General features: G+C 35.0%; 1 protein-coding gene across 1 annotated transcript; it reads left to right on the top strand.

Moving 5' to 3' along the window:
* The first annotated feature begins 1,095 nt into the window (after positions 1 to 1,095).
* LOC110923811 (zinc finger protein ZAT11) lies at positions 1,096 to 1,503 on the top strand. The gene has a single exon (XM_022167869.1). The coding sequence runs from the start codon at positions 1,096 to 1,098 to the stop codon at positions 1,501 to 1,503; it is 408 nt and encodes a 135-aa protein (XP_022023561.1).
* Positions 1,504 to 22,379: the final 20,876 nt, after the last annotated feature.

Here is a 22,379-nt window from a genome sequence, read left to right as displayed (position 1 = left end):
GCTTGAATACATATGCATTGAAGATTTGAATCTCACAAAAATTGTTTGATTATGGATGGCTTTGCTTGGGGCATCCCCCAACATCTCGTTAAGCTTGAACTTGAACATGGGTTTAGAAGTGGACATGAGTTGGGAATTTATGTAATGTCGCTAATTCCTTTGCTTTCTCTAACAAAAGTGATTGATGGTTTTGATCGGGAGATTCAACGACCACTTTCTCTTCTAAGGGGATGAGAAATATAATAAATGATATCTGGGCCAATTTCAAATGGATCAATTCAAATGGGTGCCATTTAAGATGAATTGCTTTGCGTAGAAAATGATTCGTAATCGAATCCCTCTCTTATTGAACCTGTGTTCGAGAGGCGAAAAAGATCCAAAAACTAGTCTTGCAATGGAAAAGAAAGATCCGGGACCATTACAAAATTGGATCGACCTGAATTGGGATGGAAACCAGCAAAATGGAACCAATTAGACTCGCCACATAGAAAGGGTCTCTTTGTGAGCATACTCTGACCTGAAAATAAGTATTTATGGATGGAAATATAAAAAGAGAGAAACTGGATGGACATATAAATATAAATGGGACTTAAGGAAAAACAAAATTATCAGGATAAAAAAAATCAAAGATAATTAGTATCAAATTAAATGCAACTAGCATGCACCGGACGGATAGGACAAAAAAAAAAGCTCTATTTTTAATTAAGAAAAACTAAATTAAGTTGAGTTTTGGATATCGTTGATTCGTTTCCATAATATATAACCTCTTTGTGCCGAGATCCACGCACATAAGAAATCAATCACATAGATTTATAGATACGATTAATATCCAGTTATCCAAAGGTGTACAAAATTAAAAGATTTGCATGCAGCCATGCAAGTAAAAAAACCTAAGGATACTCTAATTAATTAGTTAGCCGACCTGAATTTTATACTTGCCACTTAAGTTACCAAAACAACTATAAATTCCACTCATAATTAACTTCATTCATTCATTCTCTCCACACACACACACACACACACACACACACACACACACACACACAAACACACATTCGGTTATCCGTTCAAGTGTACGTACGTATATAATCCAATATGTCCATGAGTATAGAGATGGAGAAAATGGTTACAGGTTCTTCTAGCACTAATGGTACTTTCGAATGCAAAACATGTGGAAAAAGATTTCAAAGTTTTCAAGCACTCGGCGGCCACCAGGGAATCCACAGGAAGGTTGATCACGTTAACGAAAGAACCTTGTTAACTCTGAATATCTTGGCTCCAAAGGCAGCGTTGCACCGATGCAAGATTTGCATGAAGGAGTTTGAGACGGGGCCTGCGTTGGGCGGCCACATGACGCGCCACAGGCTTCAAAAAGATTTGGACAAGGAGGTGGTGGAGGGTGGCGGTTTGATGCTGATAGCGGCCGAAGCGCAGTTGGAGGCTGAGGAACGGCATTATATGGAGTTGATGTTGGCGGCGAAAGAATGGCGACTGTTTATGTGATTTTTTAGGTTGTGCGTAACTAGGTGTTGGTTGTATATGGTTTAACGATCGATACATGTTTATGGTCATGGTTATTGTTACGGTTATGGTTATGGATGTTAATTCGACTTTCTGTTTTGCGTTTTTCAAATATATATGTATTGTTGTTTTTTTAAGGGGAGGGCAATATATATATATATATATATATATATATATATATATATATATATATATATATATATGGGAAGGTTCATTGGGGAACACTTAAAAATTGGGGAACAGCGGGGAACCGGCTCAAACGAACTCCGATTGGACTCATTCCAGCGGCGTTGGAACCGGCTCGTCGAACCCTAACTAAGATCTTTTAACCCTAAACCCTAAATCCTAACTCCTAAACTCTAAACCCTAAAGCTAAAAAAATAAGGCTAAAACCTAAGATAAACCGTACAATCTAAACTATAAACCCTAAAAACTAAACCCTAAAGGCTAAACCCTAAGCTAAACAATAAAGCTAAACCCTAAACCCTAAAGCTAAACCCTAAACACTAAATCTAAACCCTAAAGCTAAACCCTAAAGCTAAACCCTAAAGAAAAACCCTAAAAGCCAAACCCTAATATATTTAGGGTTTAGGGGTTATGATTTAGGGTTCAGGGTTAAAAGATCCTAGTTAGGGTTCGACGAGCCGGTTCCAACGCAACTGAAATGAGTCCAATCGGAGTTCGTTTGAGTCGGTTCCCCGCTGTTCCCCACTTTTTAAGTGTTCCCCAATGAACCTCACACTATATATATATATATATATATATATATATATATATATATATATATATATATATATATATATATATATGTAGGTGTTGTTGGTTTGCAAGTGTGTGTGTGTGTTTGATGCAATTTGGCATGTGTTCATGGATCATCAAGAACGAATTTGCTAATTGCTACCATGATGATTTCGGTCATTAATTAATCTTACCATTAAATGTCTCCTAATTATTCATCAATCCTCTTTACTAACCGGATAATATCATATTGGTTTGACTAGGGTTGGTGTTTCTGCTTCGATTTTGGTTGGATTTCGGTTTTTTAATTTTTTCTTTTTGTTCGCACTGCTTCTATTTCACCGGTCTACACTGAAATAGAAAGAGTTTCACACCCAAACTTGTCCCAGCCGAACCACTTGAAACCGGTTTGAACCGGTTTTTACCGTCAAGTTCGTTCTAGCCGTTAGAAAACGGTCATTTGATCGTTTGAGACCGATTTCTAGCCGCTTTGACCCTCCCAATACTATTTTGTCATTCCATGTTAGTATAAATAGCTAATTGGTGTATTTAGTTGATCACAACTTATGTAACACCCCGTTTTGTTGACAAATATAAAACTAATATTTCAAATATTGTCAAAAGAGTAAGAAACAAGTAGAATGGCTATTTGAAATATGTCGTGGATAGACAAGTAGTATTACATCAGAGACCATATAATAATAATAAAAATATTATATTTCGACCTTACTCTGTTTCTAATGAAACTTAGGTCAAAATGTAGAGAAAAATAAACTGGTCTTAACAACAAATGAACTAGCTGAATTAGTTATAATAATATAATAATATAAAATTATAACAACAAAAATGTGAAAATATGTCGTGCATCCCACATCGAACAGAAAAGATGTAATAAGTTTCACATCCCACATCCCACATCGAAACTCAAAACTTTAAAAAACTAAGCAGCTTATGACTTCTTGTAATAGTACTCATACTCATTTTTGAGTACAAGTTTTTCATGGGAACGATCTATACGGAGAATCTTAACCTTCTTAGTTATTTTTGGAAAGCGAGTAGGAAGACTCTATATCAGATATAATTTTAAAGTACGTGCTTGCTTAGGTTTAGGTCTAGTTGATTATTATTTTATTAGGTTAAAGGGTGTGAAGGTCATGGTTGGGACATGATTCGCTACCTAGAAACATGAATGGAAGGCTACACCACCTTCTTGCTTGATCCCCATGGTTTGCATGGATTAAACCATGTCAACCATGGTCCTTCTTTCCATTTTTCACCAAATCATTTTATTTTTCTTTAGACAAAAATAAATTAAAATAAATAAGGGGTTAGTGGTTTGGGTGATGACCATACCCTTAGGGTAGTGGTTTTAGATGGTAGATTAGAGGTGAGTCACATGACACTAACGTGGATGGTCATGGTGGTCATAAGGGTCATGACCCCACCCTATAGCCTTAGTATTTGTATTATTATTAGTATTATTCTTTTAGGTATTAGGGTTATTATCATGTGCGGATATCGAGTAGCCTAGTCTTAGTTAGGCATGGCCTGATCAACTATATAAAAACAAGGCAGCGCTAACAAACATCCAATCATGATAATAACTAGTTAGATGTGCCATAACCTAACCTAGGATTTCTTATGCTCTATCAGGACCTAGAGACATTGTTTGATTATGCTAGCCAGTGTCACACATGTGAGTTTTGTGAATGTTTTCAATACGTGAACAGAAATACAGAAATATTGTTTGATCATGCTAGCAACTGTTACACATGTGAGTTTTATGAATGTTTTAAATACGTGAACATGTTTGCCCCAAACTTTAATAATGTGGCATGACTGTTGTACGCATGTTTATAACCTATGCACGCATACACACGATATTTGTGGTCCCTTATACATGCTGATGTGGTGGGATTTATCAGGTACTACACCAGTAGGTGTAGGGACATTAACTGTATGATGATATATGTCACGTGGTGACGTTGATTTATAATGATATGGACGGGTACAAAGTCATAGTGAAATAATGTAGTTTATAACTCGTGTATATTTATGAACTCACTAGCAATAGCTGATGTGTCTTTTTAAGAACGTGTCACAAGTGATGAGGGGCATGATCACTGCTCATAGTCCCAGACTTGTGATAGTCTCGGATCAGTGTGATCTGGTGGAAACGTTGTTACATCAGGTTAGACTTAATCTGATTAGATGTTGTAATTTGAGTTTCCAACATTTGTACAATACGTTTATTATCAATAAGATAAGCACTTTCTGTATCAACATGTGTCATAAAGCATCCTTATCGGGTGGGGTGTCACAACTTACAAAAAAAACCCCGCTCTTGTTTCACTTCACTTACTTTCGAAATGCTTCCAAGTGTTCCCATTTGGATCGAAGACGAGGAGTATGTCGTGGGCCTTGCTTTTATACACGTTAGAACTTTAGACTTACAAGAGGGAGGTATAAGGTATCGTTGTGGTCCTGATTTTTGAAAGCGCTAAACGGATAGATTTGACGAGCAAATTGGTTTTGCAATTGAGCATACAAACGATGAAATCAAAAGAAAGATGCCGAGTATATCCAAAGTTCTTTAAAATCTTCACATAATCCACTGCAGACTGATGGACAAGTTGGAAGATCCACTTAATGATGAAAACGTTGTGAAAGAATCTATAGCAGAATATGAACGAGATAATTGAAGGTCATTTACCAAGTTAGAATTTAGAATGTTATATTGGACGTCACTTTGTAATTTATCTCATAAAATTTTTATATTAATGATATTATGTTTAAGAAAGTGTAAATTGGAAGGTGGGGAAATAGGGATTATTCTTATAAATTTTTTATGTAATTTTTTTGTCGACTAATATATGCGTGAAAAAAACACGAATCGGTTTGGAATCAAAACTAAAACTAACACCCAAATCGGTTTGTAAGCTAGAAAAAAAAAGATATTGACAAACTCTATTCAACTCTATATATAAATATAAATGACCTGTTATACATGATCTATATATAAACAAATATAACTTGTTAAATGGATATGTAAGACTTGTAAGTGCCCAACTAGAATCTAAGTGACTCACTAAAATTTATTATCAGTATCGTGGCGAAGCAAACTGATTCTCATCGAACAACACTAGTACCGATATTGGTTCGATTAAAACCATTACCGGTATTCGTTTTTATAGTTTTCGATTTTTGTAAAATATATGCCAATACCTTTAGGCATATCATAACTAAACACCTTGCATGCATGCATGTAAACTTTCGCTCTAAATATAAGGATACCCTAATAAGCCGACCTTTTTAATCTCTTTCCACACAAGAAACCATAAAAACTACCACTCATAGACTTCATTCTCTCAATCCTCCACCCACACACACTATTCCTCACATTAGAGTATACATTTAAGCGTAAATACATAACCATGAGAACAGACATGGAGAAAACAGTTACAAGTTCTTATTGTGATATCTGTGCCTCAACGGCCATTGAACAAATACCAAATCAATGAAATGTTGTGTTTCATACTTGGGATTTGTATAAATATGTGTATCGTTTGCACATATCAATTCTTGTTCGATTTCAAGCTTTAAATCGCTTTCTGGAAGGTTATACGCAAACTGATGCGTAAACGCAGTTAGTATAACGCGACAAACACTCCGGAATAGTGAAATAGGCTTAACATACCTTAAATAACCTTTACCTAACTTAGAAATAAGTTTTGGAGGGTTTGGTGTGTCGAAATCAAGTTTATTCGCTTACAGGGACTAAATACGACAAACTACGAAAGTATGCCGATTCGTACTGTAACGAACCTTACGGAACATGATCATAAGTTAAACATGCCCTAAATATCCCTTACATAGCTTAGAAATAGGCTTTGAGGTGTTTTGATGCGCAAAAATAAACTTATTGATCAATAGGGACTAAAAGCGTTAAAAAGTGCATAAGTTTGCATTTTCGTGCATATCTTACGTTCTGAATATATCCAGACATCCAAAAATTTATGTAATCATTAAAATATTTTATTTTAGTGATTGGCATGATAAAATTCCATTCGTCGCGTAATTTGGATCGTTTTTGCGTTCGTTACGATTTCCGTCGTAATTAACCGAACAACGCAACCGTACGACCAAACGAACCGACATCCGAGATATTTTTGAGCACATTTCAAGTTCCCTATACTTTAACTTCATTTTAGAGCCTTGAAATGGGGTTAACGGGGCTTAAAAGTGCCAAAAAAATCAAGTTTTACAAGTGCAGGGACCATTTTGAAATTTCTAGCAGATACATTGAACTTGGTCAATTTTTGAGGTTTTGATGGTTTTAACCCAAGGTTTTGCTCTCTATGGGCTGGAATTTGATGGTTTTACGTATTCCCATGGTTTTAAAAACCATGTGCCCAAGTGGAGGGCCAAGATCAAGGCACGAAATGCGAGAAACGATCCTAACGGTTCTCTGAAATCTATAAATACCCAGGCTCCCATTCCATTTTCCTCACACCTTGATCTAATTTTATGCTCTAAGTTGAAGCTTTATGCTTCATACCTGAGTATTTAGATCAAGTTCTTCCTAGCTTGGGCCCGTTGTAAGTTTCTTTCGTGCTTTTATGCGTTTTTAAGCGTAAAAGTCAAATAGTGTTTGACTTTCTGCTTTGACCAACCTTTGGTCAATACGAAGTTCGTTTGAACTTCGCAACGTGAGCGTAATCATGATGGTTATAGTCCCTAGTGACTTTACCTACTGATTACCACGTTGATTAGGTGTAGTGACGAGTCATAGTTTCGGCCAAAATACGTGCCTATGCGTATTTTGTAACCAAACTATTCTTGGGTATCAAAACCATTTGTTTTGATATCAAACATGTTTTCTAACTTCGTTAAACATGTCTTAACATGTTTAACTCATCACTTTAGGTTTAGTGCTTATATAGGGTCGTAAGATAAGCGGTCTAAACAACCGCTTAGACTTTCGAACCCGACCAGTTTGCAATCATTAGGATCCGATCAAACATGTTTTGTGACCATAGTTGTATAGGGAATAACCTTCCGAGGTTATACCTTATGGTCACTACGTTTAGTTAGTTGTATGATAAGTAATTTTTATGCCTTAAGAAAATGACCAAAATGCCCTTTTTTACGCATAAATTCATTTTAAGCATATGTAACCTAAATTTTCACATCTAAACTGATTAGGTAACATTATTTGATATGTTAAGGCATATAATACTTGTCATAAGACTAGTTAGGCGGTCCAAACGCGTTTTACGCGAACGACGCAAAAAAGTAGCGTAAGCTACCTAAACGAGTCGTAATGGGTCATAAGCACTTAGGTTAGGTTTCGATTTAGTATGTAGGCCTTGTTAAACCATATCATATGAGTTCCAATACTCATTTGGTTTACAAAATCTCATCCTATCCGATCTTTCGATTTAGGTCCGGTTTATTTACATAGTTACTTATATTAGGTGCCGATTGATTCCGTGCTCCCTCTAGCTTTGCTTGGTTGTTATTTAAGACTTCTAAGCATTCTCAAGCGAGTACATAGTTCCCCTATTTTACTGTTTTCAAATGTTTTGGGGTGATTCATATGTGTTAAATGATTTCGATGTTTTTAACGATGGTTTCGAAAATGATTAAAATGGTTTATATTAAATTAATAACGATTTCGATAATGTGGATAAACTTTTTGGTTGTAATTACATAACGAATAACATTCATTAGTTTTGGCCGAACTGACCAGTATTAGGTTATGGTACCATAGGATCTGACAAATCCCGTTATCAAACTGCACCCATGGTTATGTGTGGGTTAGGTGGATAACGGCTGAATCTGTGATTGTTAATTTACCCTTTGGTGGTTTATTAATGCGAGTTTCGAGATAGTCGAGTCACGAAGGTTTGGATGTTATTAGCGAGACGACCAAAAGTAGTTTTCACAATTTAAAACGAGAATGGTTTAAACGACTGAAGCGATTTTTAACGAGTTAAACGATTTGGGTAAACGATTGATTTTTGGTTAGTGTTTAGATAACGGGACGGGTGTAATATGATGAAAACATGGAAGATACGCCGCTAGTACTTCTTATATATAAGTGTTTTCATCATATTACATGCCGTGGTGTTATTTAGTTCAATTGGGTAAACGATTCCGAAAAGATGTCACACAATGATGTTTTCTGAATAATATAAACCATACGAGTTTTATTAACGAGTTTTTACGAGATGTTTTACATTTTGATTTAATTAAATAAATGTTTTGGGGTTAAGAATCATGGCTACGAGATTTTATAAATTATAACCAACTTGATTTGAGTTGGTTAATTATGTCGCAATACTATACTTTTCAAAACAAGGTTTTTAATTAAGTATTGCAACATGTAAACTAGCCATGAACCCGACACTCTCATAAACCTATGTGCTCACCGAAGCGCAGTTGGAGGCTGAGGAATGGCATTATATGGAGTTGATCTTGGCGGCAAAAGAATGGAGATTGTGGTTAACCGATTGATATATGTTAACATGTTTTGTTTGTGGTTGTTGATTTCGCCTTCAGTTTTTTAGGTTTCAAATATTATATATTGTTGGTTTGCAAGGTGTGTTTAAACGTACCCTCGATTACTAAAGTCTAAACATACCTCATGCATGTGAAGCTGTGAGGGGGAAATATATATTTTAATAGTGAGAGTCTGTGTGACAGAGAGAGAGAGTATGTTTAGCAAGACTTTAGTTTGCAAATGTGGCTTGTGTGTTTAGATTAAATGATAAATACACATTCTAAACTTAAGACTATTATGATCTCTATTGCAAATCCGTCGTTCCTTTTTTCTTAATTTATTAACTATGGTCGCAATTGTTATTAACTATGGTCGCAATTGTTCAGTTTTCTAGTAGTGTTGGATTTAGAGTCCATGCGTGTAGGCAAGACTACCAAGGGATGCTCCACCGCTCATTATTATTCTTTAACCATCACAACACCGTATCATTATCTCCTAATTATTTGCCGCTCTTCTTTCCTATCTAGATATATCAGATTGGTTAAGTTTAGATTTCTGTTTCGATTTTGGTTGGATTTTGTTTTTTAATTTTTTTTCCTTTTTGTTCTCTGCTTCTATATATTTCCGATTTTACACTTATTATAAATATTTTAACAAATTCAATCTAAATGCTATATTTATTCCACCGGTATAAACATAATATAAAACAATATTATTACTCATCTCACAAGTTTTTCATAAATGATATTTATAACCATACTAGTGCTAATACCCGCGAATTTCGTGGTGTTGAAAAATGATATGTTTATACTTCTGATAGACGGATTGTATGGATAAAATTATAATAGCAATCTGAATTTAAAATACTAAAAAAAACAAACGCATTGTACTACAAACGTAAATAAAGAGGGATCGAAAAGTAAATGTAAGATATATGTTTTTCGGGTTTTCAATATAAACTGAAACTCCATTACTGTAACACTTCTGCTTGCTGGAGTTTCGTAACCAATAACTTCGAATTCGTTTTAGACCAGTTGAAAAAACAATCGTCACCTAAGGAAATACGTTCAGCTTCAAGTATATCATGCCATCCAACAACACCGTACCTATGGTAGATAAAATATGAAAAAATTTGTTAGTAATACATATACAAATAGGGTACAAGATAAATAATAACTAAGATAATAAATTGATTGACAAACCTTCTTTGACCATCAATATTGTGTGTACAAAGATTCTTAACCCAAGTATTTCCTTTAACAACTTTGATCTTTAGTTCTAGAAAACTTATTTAAACCACTTAAGTCAGTAATTAACTTGTGAAGGATCTACATTTTGTAAGAACGTTAAAAATATGTAAATGTTATTAAATGAAAAACACTAAAAATAAAAAAAAAATAAACATAAAACAGGATAGTATAATACCAATTGATGAGTTACTGTCATTGCAAAAAAAAAGGATAGTTAGGATCGTCACTAACTTGTCGATAACCTTCCACATTGTTAATATGTTCATATTCTTGCTCAATCAAAGGAGTGTTGTTTAACAAAACTTGACGACCATGTTTATTGAATATGGTAATATTAAAATGTTTTACGTCCTTTATTTGAAAACACAGAATATCCCCAGGATTTAACCTTAGATCTTCAATAAATTTTAACCAACCATCAGCAAAACAATAATTTGGACCAATCTTACTAATATGGACTTCCCATTGATGATTCTCGGACACGTTAAGTATAACCATGTTATCCGGTAAACGATAATCATAATGTTTTGAAATAAAAGTATTTGGTAAAACCTGTAAAAAAAATAATTATTACAAATTTATGCGTATTATGTTTTTTTAATAAATCGTAATAACAAAAAATTAAAAATTAAAATCTATAATAAAATTACGTACCGTTGGACTTTGTAAAGGAATTTGAATAATTTTACAAAACGATTTTCCATACTCTTTATTTGGATCATGAGAGAAGAACTTGAACTTAAAAGTACGATCACCAAGATAGTTGAACATCATAAAGAAAGATTCATGGCCAAAGTAGTTTAAAACCTCACACCATCCATCCGTAAAGTAAAATACATCTTCTATTAGTTTGATAACAACATACCATAAATGCGTTTCATCAAATTTAAGACTAACAGTTGAAGATTCTAACTTATTCATCCATATAAATCTACTCATACATATAGGTATAGCCTGAAAACCAAAAAAAGAAAAGGCAAATTTCTTTCGAACAAAAGATAAAACAATACGAATGATTAGTTTTAAAAAGTAATACGGAAAAGTATGTACCTGTTGAAGGGATAGCAGATCAAGTATAGTTATGATAAAATACGGACCATGACGATACATGTTAACCCAAACACGAAAATTCAGAAAGAAGACTAACAATCGAGTAGTACTTGCAACACATACAATGAAAGAAAAAATTTATAGTATGTATTTATAAGAGAAAATTGATAAATTATTCTTAAAAATACAATAGAATCAAAAGTTGTTATAACTATTTATGTAAATTATTATTCAACTGAATATTGGCCAAAAAAAATAAAATTTTTTGTAAATGTGTAATAAAAATTTAACCAAAATAAAATATCTTGATAGTAAATAATAAAAATCATTGTAATAGATGTAACAAATCGTAATACTTTCATTAGAATATATAATTAGTTTAGTTATAGATAATGCATACTCAAAGATGTTCCTAATGAATGTACTGAAAAATATAACAAATCGTAATACTTTCATTAGAGTATATTCATTTTTATTTTTTATTCATTACTATACTTGTAAATATATTGAAAAATATTTGATTTAATGTATTAAACGTTTAATAAAAAGGTAAACAAAAAAGCCTATATCTATTTATGTAAAATATTGAAATAAATAATGGGAAAAAAATAAGTTAATGTAATATACTGAAAGAAACGGATATAGCAAATAAAAAGATCAATATATATTTAAATATTATAAAATCTAATACAATCATAACATATCAACTCAACTTCCTTCAACACTCATATCATCTTCAATCACAAAGCTCAAGAAAATTACAATCGACGGTTAAAAAAATTGGTAAAGTTACTTTACCGACTTAATTTCCGATCACTTGAACGACATTCTACGGTTTGATTTACACACATATTTTCCGATCACTTTAACCGCAATCTTCCCTTTGAGTTACTTTACCGACTTGTTTCCGGCGATTATTGAAAAATTAGACGTGAAATAGGGTTTTAGGTTTTCATGAATTTGAATGTTTTTTATGTTATGTGTATCTAAGAGGGATTAGATTCTATTGCATGTGTTTAAAAATATAGAATTTCGGTTAATTATGTGATTTAGTTGATATATTTTGTGGATCTTCTTGTGAAAAAACAGAATTTCTTGGTTAAGATTGTTATTTGGATGATTGAATAGCTTATAAGTATCACATAAAACTTAAGATTGAGCATATTTTTTGTTGACTCATAAGGTGTTTGTTTCCGGCTATTATTGAAAATTTAGACGTGAAATCGGGTTTTAGGTTTTTATAAAATTGAATGTTGTGTATGTGATGTGTATCTAAGAGGGATTAGATTGTATTGCATGTGTTTGAAAGTATAGAATTTCGGTTAATAATGTTATTTGGTTGATATATTTTGTGGATCTTCTTGTGAAAAAATAGGATTTCTTGGTTAACATTGTTATTTGGATGATTGAATAGGTTATCAGTATCACATAAAATTTAAGATTGAGAATATTTTTTGTTGACTTATATTGAAATAGGATTACATTGATGTCATATACTTTTATTTTTCCTTATCTATGAGAATATATGTATACAATAAGATTCAACACTAAAAAAAGAGGTATGTCAACTAAATTGAGTATGTATTTACTTGTAATCAAATACATTGATCTGATAAGAGTTCCTTTGTTATTGTTTAAAGTCTACATAGACAGATTTTATGTATATTATGAATTAGGATTATTGCTATAAAGGCATATTTATAAAAAAAAGTGTGTATCTAGTATTGCTTAAGACGTAATTTTGTTATTGCTATAAACATATATGTATGCATTCAAGTTGAATACTAAATGTTTATAACAGTTATTGCTATGTTACAGGTATATAAAAATGAGTTCGTCATGTGTAGCTGTGTTAGATGAGCAATCCTCGTTAAAACTGGTATGCTACAAATGTTACAAAAAAGTATATATAAATTGTGTTAGATACGATCTAAAACATAAATTTAATCACATGTGCTGCCAATTGACTTTGTTAAGAGTGTATATGGTGATTATTGGCAAAGAACTAAATTAGTGATACATAATGAAAGTCGAAGAAGTTGGCCAGTTTCTTTGAGAAGTGTAAGCGGGGAATCTGTTATCACTGACGGATGGAGTAATGTGGTAAGGGATCTTCAGTAGACAAAGTAGACGTTATTGAGCTTAAGGATAATCGAAGATAAAAATACTCAAATGAATTGTTTCGTCGAGAACATGTGTGGTGAATCTTTTTTAACAGTAAATCGTTACGACATTTTAAAGATAATAGTAAGTATACTAATATGTATGAATCGATTTTTTTGTTATAGTTGTAAAATAAATGGTATACATATACATTTGACAATAAAATGCTACATAACTTTTCAGGTGATTCCAGAAGCTTATGTCACAAAATGTTACTCTTACACGCCAGTCAACGATTGTTACAACATATATGCAGGAGGTCAGATTTGGAAAGTTGAGACAGACAAAATCAATGATAATTATGTTTTTACAAAAGGTTGTCCGAAATTATTTCATGATCTTGCGATAGAAGATGATGATATATTGTTGTTGATGAAGACGGACATCAACACATTTGAGTTAAAAATTTATCGTCGAGGAGTTGAGGTTGTTTTGACCAACAAAGAAGAAAGTGAAGATGACTCTCTGCTGGAAATTCCTAAAGACACATACTACAAAAACGTTCAGTTTGTAAGTATTTTCAACTAAACTGTAACGGTTTACTTAAAAATACGACTAATTTACGTATCTTATTGTATACCAGACATTCTGTGATGATGATGACTCGATAAATCAGTTGATTTCTGAGGTACTAACCTTACATTTATGTAGATTAAAATACATTACAATCAGATTTTGTCATTTTATTAACTTTCATACACAGATTCATGAAGGTAGTAACAAAGAGGAGGTGAAAAAGAACATTGGTGGAAAAGAAAAGTCGAAGGTAGAAACAAAGATTTTGATGAGAGAAGAGACAAACCAACCAACAAAAGATGATGTAATTATTTCAAACATAATAATAGATGATTAGTTTCATTAATATATATAGACATATTTAGTTAATAATTGTTGGTTATTGTTATCTAACGTTAGTGGTTGTCTTAACAGCTTAAGAAGAAAGGAAAATAGGTTGAGGCATATTGTCATGCGGACGACAGTAAGGAACTGATATGCGGAACAGAAGTTGAAATGCCAAACATCTCAACAGTTGGACTGAGAACTCGCAGCCAGTTGGTATGTATAGCATAACTTAAAAACATTTAGTGATCAATATTTGTTATAAATTAAGAGATTGGTCTAAATATAATGTATGTCTTAAAAAATAAGGTAAACAAAAAAAGAAAGAGATATGGTCATGCATTGAAGATATTGTTGAACGAAAAGTTGTTGCAAGGACAATTGCTGTTGAGAAAAGTGGTAAATATGAATTCACAAAGAAGGGAGAAAACCGCATGGTATGTTTTTTTTTAACCTAGTCAATAATAAACAGAAATACTATAACATGCATAAGGCTGATTTACTTGTTAATTACGGCATTCATGCAGAGAATGCCTACTGATGTTGTAAGATTTGCCGGATTCAGAAATAAAGTGCATGAGTTAAAAGTGACGAACATGAATGGAAAAACCATCATATGAATCTTAGGCGCCAGAAGAATGGAGATGGTGTAAGGTATGCAATTGAAGGTTGGCCGATGTTCATGAAGGAGAATGGCCTTCGTTTGGGTGACACAATGCATTTCACATTTGTAAGTTCAGGAAATCTCCTGATCTTATCACACGTGGATGGGGTTAATGCAGGTTAACAAGTAATCTAATGATGAAGGTGTTTGTGTAGACGAAATCATGACTCTTTGTGCTACTGATTTTATGTTTCCTCTTTTTTGGACTTGCAATCTATGTTTATCATGTTTTATTTTGTTCCTAGGGGTAGTTTAAGGATAAAGACAATTAGTATTATATCATCCAACCACGTACCATATTTTTGAATGTAATTAACAGTTGGTATCGTGTATAAACAGTTCTTGATTATCAATGTTTAAATAGATATATTTACAAACTAAGTTGTGGTTGTTTATATGTGATTCAGATTGTTTATATAAGTTGTAAGTAAGATGTACTACAAATGTAATGCAACCAAATAAGCGGAAGTAAAAAGTAAGGATGAATATCGGAAAAAAACAAGGAATAAAAATACAGTTGGAAAGTAATATACACTACATTTGTAGTTTTATTAGTAATGTTCCCATCATTGTCTAATGTTAACATCCTTAAACCATCCATGCTTTTGACTCTTGAAACTGCAACATATAGTTGTCCGTGAGTGAAAATAGGCTGCTTTAGAAACAAACCAACCTTCGATAATGACTGTCCCTGGCTTTTGTTTATCGTCATTGGAAAACACACAGCTATCGGGAATTGCCTTCTTTGAAGCTTGAAAGGTATTCGTTGATTGATCCTTGGAATAAAAGTTCTAGTACCAATATTATTACCAGAAATGTTTCGATTATTATTCTTTAAGGGATGCTCCACCGCTCATTGTTATTCTTTAACCATCACAACACAGTATCATTATCTCCTAATTATTTGCCGCTCTTCTTTCCTATCTAGATATATCAGATTGGTTAAGTTTAGATTTCTGTTTTGATTTTGGTTGGATTTTGTTTTTTAATTTTTTTTCCTTTTTGTTCACTGCTTCTATATATTTCTGATTTTACACTTATTATAAATATTTTAACGAATTCAATCTAAATGCTATATTTATTCTACCGGTATAAACATTATATAAAACAATATTATTACTCATCTCACAAGTTTTTCATAAATGATAGAGTTAATTGTTCGGATGGTCCCTGTGGTTTGCCATTTTTTCACCTTTAGTCCCCACCTTTTTAAAATAGCATGTTTACTCCCTGTGGTTTACAAACGGGTAACGCTAATGCTCCCCATCGTGGATGAATGTTAGTTTTTCAAGTTAAGTCTAAATGAAATGACAAAAATACCCCTTTATATTATAAAAGCAAAATAAAATCTGAACACTAAAATAGATTGGACCCACAAAAATAAAAAGAAACCAATAACTCTGTATCACCCTTCTTCCCAACCACCACCGGAGACCATTCCAATACCCCTAGCCGACGACCATGCGGCGACCTTCTGCTCCACAAGGAGTTTGCAGGATTTAACTTCCCTGATTCCAAAAGAGAACAAATTCGACAACATTATTATAGATGCATTGATGTGGGACTCCTCGATATAAACTGGCGTTAACCAATGACCTTTGATGTATGACTGTAAGAGTCCAATGAGAACAGAGTCTCAAAAAAACAAGATTAAACCTTTATTAGTAAAAGAATTTTGCAATCCACCTCTACTCGCTTATGAAATATAAGGTGTCATGGAGACCAGGCAAAACATATAGGAGTTTATTATATTATATGGTTTCCTATTTTATTTCAATCTATTTTTGCATGATATTGTTCAACCGACATTCCAGCGGGTCGGTTCCGTTTTTTTGTTTCTTTTGCTTATATATGGTCTTGTAATCTTCAATTAAAAAGATAGAACAGAAGGATGAATCGATTTTGATTTTCTCTGAATACCAATTTCTTCATGGTATCAGAGCCAAGTTAGTCAAAATCAAGATCCTAAATTTGAAAAACCTGATGGCCGGTACAGACGGATCCAAGGCCAATGATCTGATCGATCCCAACTCACCACTATACCTCCATCCATCAGATTATCCGAGACAGATGCAGGTTAACGATAGTCTGACGGATAACAATTTCAATGATTGGGTGCAAGAGATGACAGAATTCTTGTTTGCCAAGAACAAGTTCGGTTTCGTCGACGAAACGATTAAGAAACCAGAAAAATCACACAAAGACTATACGCCGTGGATGCGATGCGACGCCATGGTGAAAGGATGGTTAAAGACTGCGATGGAAAAAGACATACGGGCAAGTGTGAAATATGCGAACACAACGCCTGAGATTTGGAAGGATTTGAACGAACGTTTCGGTAAAGAAAGCACACCGAGAGCGTATGAATTGAAGCAATCGTTGAATGTCACCCGACAAGATGGGGCTTCTGTTTCTGCATATTACACGAAGCTCAGGAGGATTTGGGACGAGATCAATGAAGTTTTGCCAATCCCACAGTGTTCGTGTGATGGATGTAAATGTGGAGTCGGAAAACGACTCGTAGAATTAAAAGAAAAGGAGAGATTATATGAGTTCTTGTTGGGACTTGACAATGAGTTTGCGGTCATACGAACTCAGATCCTCGCTATGAAACCAACACCTACATTGAGCAATGCTTACCATATGGTGGCGGAGGACGAGCAGCAAAGAAACTTGGCTTTCGGGAAGAAAACGACATCTGAAGTAGCAGCTTTTCAAGCGGGTCAACCAAGTCGAAAAGATAATCAGCCTAAAAAAAAAACAATGGCAAAAGTCCGAGAAGGCTCCTGCAACAAAAGCTGAACATTGTACCTTTTGTGGTCGAGATGGTCACAACATGGAAGGATGTTTCAAGAGAATCAGCTATCCGAAATGGTGGCCAGGAAAGACGAAGAAAGAAGGAACCAAACCAAAGGCAGCTTATGCTGAATCAGTTACGAGCCCAGTGACGGGATTGACCGATGAACAATACAGTATGTTCCTGAAACTTTTCGGTAGCAATAAAGATCGCGCACAAGGTGAGACGACTCCGCAAGCGAACATGGCATGTATGTATAATGAAAATATTGAATGGGGTGTAATGGATTCAGGGGCAACTGAGCACATGATCTTTCAACAAGAAGTGCTCGAAAATATTATCAATAAAACCTATGAAGCTCCTGTAACAGTTGCCAACGGGGAGGACGCACCTGTTGAGGGAAATGGCGAGATCCTCCTCAAGGGTGGGATCAAAATAAAAGGGGCATTGTTTGTTCCAAAATTCAAGTATAATTTATTATCCGTTCGCCGACTAGCGAAAGATTTACATTGTGCGATCACTTTTTTTCCGGATTTCTTTGTAATACAGGAATTGAGAACGAGGAACTTGATTGGAACGGGTAATTGCGTGAATGGTCTTTACAGGATGGGAGTCATGCGGAGAGAAAGAAAAGCATTGGCGGTTTCATCTGGTACCTGGCACAAAAGACTCGGTCATACCCCAAATATAAAGTTATCTCGTGTGAATTTTTTTAAGGATGTTCATTTGGATTTTGAAAACGATGTTTATGACTCTTGCATTCGAGCTAACTTTTCGAAAATTCCCTTTCCAAATAGCTTCATAAATACGAATGATTGTTTTGATTTAGTTCATTGTGATATTTGGGGAGGGTACCGAACCCCATCTTTGTCACGTGCGAGTTATTTTCTTACTTTAGTTGATGATTATAGCCGATCAGTTTGGGTTTACTTGCTCAAACAAAAACATGAGGCAAGCACATGTTTAATTCATTTTTATAACATGGTTGAAAGACAATACGGGAAGAAAATTAAACGTTTTCGAAGTGACAACGGGGGTGAATTCACATCTAATCAAATGAAAGATTTTTATGCCCAACACGGCATAGTCCTAGAGACCACGTGTCCACATACCCCACAACAAAATGGGGTAGCAGAACGAAAACATAGGCACATTCTGGAAATAGCTCGTGCCATTCGCTTTGAGGCAAATTTACCTATTAAATTTTGGGGCGAGTGCATTTTGACCGCAACGTATATCATCAATCGAATACCCACCAAGGCAACAAATAACAGAACGCCTTACGAAATATTGATCGGGAAAAGTCCAAGTTATGATCACATGAGGGTTTTTGGGTGTTTGACTTATCATTTGAACCATGACACCAAGGGGGATAAATTTGAGCCACGAGGTAGACGAGGGATATTTCTTGGTTACCCCTATGGGACAAAGGGTTATAAAATATATGACTTTGATTTGAAGAAAGTAGTTATTTCTAGGCATGTAAAATTTATAGAGACATGTTTCCCTTTCTTAAATAAAGAAGTTGAAGTCAATGCAGTAGCTCATGATGAAGAAAGAGAGCATGTGCATGAGGATTGGCGGCAAGGGGGAGAAAAATTTACACACATGCATGGAGTTGATTCTAATGATCATCACTCAGTGGGCCCACAAAGCAATGAAGATGTCAATTCCATACAAGAAAATGTTGAGGGATCCATACCACCTACCACCGCCACTGGCCCAACGACTCAACAACTAGAGCCAAATGATAGCCAATCACCTACCAATCACTCGCATGAGACCATAGCAAGCACTCGCAACACAAGAGTTCGAACTCAACCACAACATCTCAAAGATTACTCAGTCAAGCTTCCTCCATCGATAGACCATGCAAACCCGTCATCCGATCAAGTAACCTCTACGGTACATCCCTTAGCACACTATGTCTCTTATCATAATTTTAGTGCTAATCACAAAGCTTTTATTTCGGCTATTGACTCTTGTCATGAGCCTAAGAGTTTCAAACAAGCATCACAGGATCCGAAATGGCGTGAGGCTATGGAAAAGGAAATTAAAGCCCTTCAAGAAAACGGTACGTGGACCCTTGAAGAATTACCCGTTGGAAAGAAGGCCATTGACTCGAAATGGATTTACAAAATCAAATATAAACCCGATGGCCAAATCGAACGGTACAAAGCACGTCTTGTCGCCAAGGGATACACTCAACTAGAAGGTGTGGACTATCACGATACGTTTGCACCAGTTGCTAAGTTAGTAACTATGCGGACCCTTCTAACCTTGGCGGTGAAGCGAGATTGGTTTATGCATCAATTAGACGTGAACAATGCATTTTTACATGGTGATCTTGACGAGGAAGTCTATATGAAGATACCCCAAGGCTTCATGAAAGAGAATGAGAAACGTGTGTGTCGGCTTCGAAAATCTATGTATGGTCTCAAGCAAGCATCACGAAATTGGTATTACAAGTTTACGCGCACGCTGGTTGATATGGGATACAAGCAATCGATAGCAGACCCTTCTTTGTTCATATACAAGCATGATTCGGTACATGTAGTTGCTCTTATATACATCGATGACGTCATAATCGTTGGAAATAACATGGCGAAAATTCACGCCACCAAATCGGTGCTTAATGAACAGTTCACGATTAAAGATCTCGGTCGCTTGCGGTACTTCCTCGGCATTGAAGTCGCTAGAACAAAAGACGGTCTTGTACTTAGCCAAAGGAAGTATACTTTGGACATATTACGAGACATGGGTCTTGAAGGTTGTCGACCTAGCTCCTTGCCTATGGAACAAAACTTAAAGCTTGATAAAGGAGATGAAGAACCTCGTGTTGATGCTGGGCAATATCGAAGATTGGTAGGACGTCTTTTATACTTACAAGCTACAAGACCAGATGTCGCTTACTCAGTTAACTTACTCAGTCAATTCGTAGCCGACCCAAGACAATCTCATCTTGATGCTGCCATTCGCGTAGTCCGTTATCTCAAAACCACATTAGGCCAAGGGATTCTTTTGCCTAAACATGGGGGTACTAGCCTAGTGACTTATTGTGATTCCGACTGGACGGGTTGCCCGTTATCCAAACGCTCTCGCACAGGTTATCTCCTCTTGCTCGGTGGGGCACCAGTTTCATGGAAATCAAAGAAGCAGTCAGTGGTCTCTCGATCCTCAGCCGAAGCTGAATACAGGGCCATGGCTACCACCGTTAGTGAGATTTTATGGTTTCGATGGTTACTCACCGAACTCGATGCTACACAACTCGGTCCGACTCTATTATTTTGTGATAATGAAGCTGCTCGTCATATTGCTAATAATCCCGTGTTTCACGAACGTACCAAACATGTGGAGATGGATTGTCATTTTGTCCGAGAACGTGTTGAATCCAATGAAATAAAACCCATGCATATCGAATCGACGCATCAGATTGCTGACTTGTTAACAAAACCGTTGAGTGGACTCCAGTTGAAATTCTTACTCGACAAGTTGGGTATTTCGAATCTACATGCTCCACCTTGAGGGGGAGTATAGGAGTTTATTATATTATATGGTTTCCTATTTTATTTCAATCTATTTTTGCATGATATTGTTCAACCCACATTCCAGCTGGTCGGTATAGAACAGAAGGATGAATCGATTTTGATTTTATCTGAATACCAATTTCTTCAAAACAAACCCAATAACAAGATTTTGAGTCACTCTGGGAAATTATAATAACACTTTGGGTGATTTTGGGTCATAAAGTCATAAGTAAATTCTTGGTGCGTGTCAGCGTGTGGGTGGGCTAATGCAAACAGAACAGAAAAGATGGTGGGTCAAAATTGGTGAGTTACGAGCTCGGGGTTAGTCAAAATCGACGCAGGAGACGCTCTCTCTGACAGCGCCAAGGTGTCGGCATCTCCGCTGACGGCCTTACTGGAACTGAAACCATCCACATTAACGACGGATGAGTTTGAGGTGCCGGATTCCTCGACATCTCAAAACACTGGTGTCTCTTCTTCGTTAACAAAGTTGAAATTCAGATCCAACATCTCTTAAGCTATTATATACGAATCATTGAAAATTTTTACACACTTGAGTTGAGTTGAGTTGAGTTGAGATTGAGCATGGTTTTATTGAAAATTTTAACACATGCCTCGATAGTGCATCTGCTTTCTTCTTTGTGGTTCAGACCTTAAGAAGTGTGGCTCGAGATGGTGAGGTTTCACTCGGTATCATAGTTGTTTGTTGGTCGCCGGTTCATTTGGTGGGGTTAGTCGCCGACTTATACGTCGGAAAAGAAAGGTGTGGGTGGGGGGCTGGTTTGATATTTTTTATAAATAAAAAATAACAAGTGGGCCCAACAAATAATACTGACTTTATTTATTATTAAGGGCAATTTAGTCTTTTTACATGTACCTAACTGAGCAAACTAACGAGCATCCACTCAGGGGACTATCCGAGTAACAAACAATTAAACCATAGGGAGTAAACATGCTATTTTAAAAATGTGAGGACTAAAGGTGAAAAAATGACAAACCACAGGGACCATCCGGGCAATTAACTCTAAATGATATTTATAACCATATATTAAACATTAAAAAAACCAATTTAGAAAAAAAATATATACCTATTGAATATGTCTTTTTCATTTATTTTAGGATCATCTACAATAATAATATTATTATTATTAAGCTAACTAAAATACCTTGCTTCACATAAAACTTGTTACATGGAGATAGGACGTAAAGTAACCATTTAAGACGAATTGGGTGCCATTTAAGAAGAATTGCTTTGCGTAGAAAATGATTCGTAATCGAATCCCTCTCTTATTGAACCTGAGGCGAAGAAGATCCAAAAACTAGT

Source organism: Helianthus annuus, chromosome 17, assembly GCF_002127325.2.
Source record: "Helianthus annuus cultivar XRQ/B chromosome 17, HanXRQr2.0-SUNRISE, whole genome shotgun sequence".
In the NCBI taxonomy this organism is placed as follows: domain Eukaryota; kingdom Viridiplantae; phylum Streptophyta; class Magnoliopsida; order Asterales; family Asteraceae; genus Helianthus; species Helianthus annuus.
This window is presented reverse-complemented; position numbering and strand designations above follow the sequence as displayed.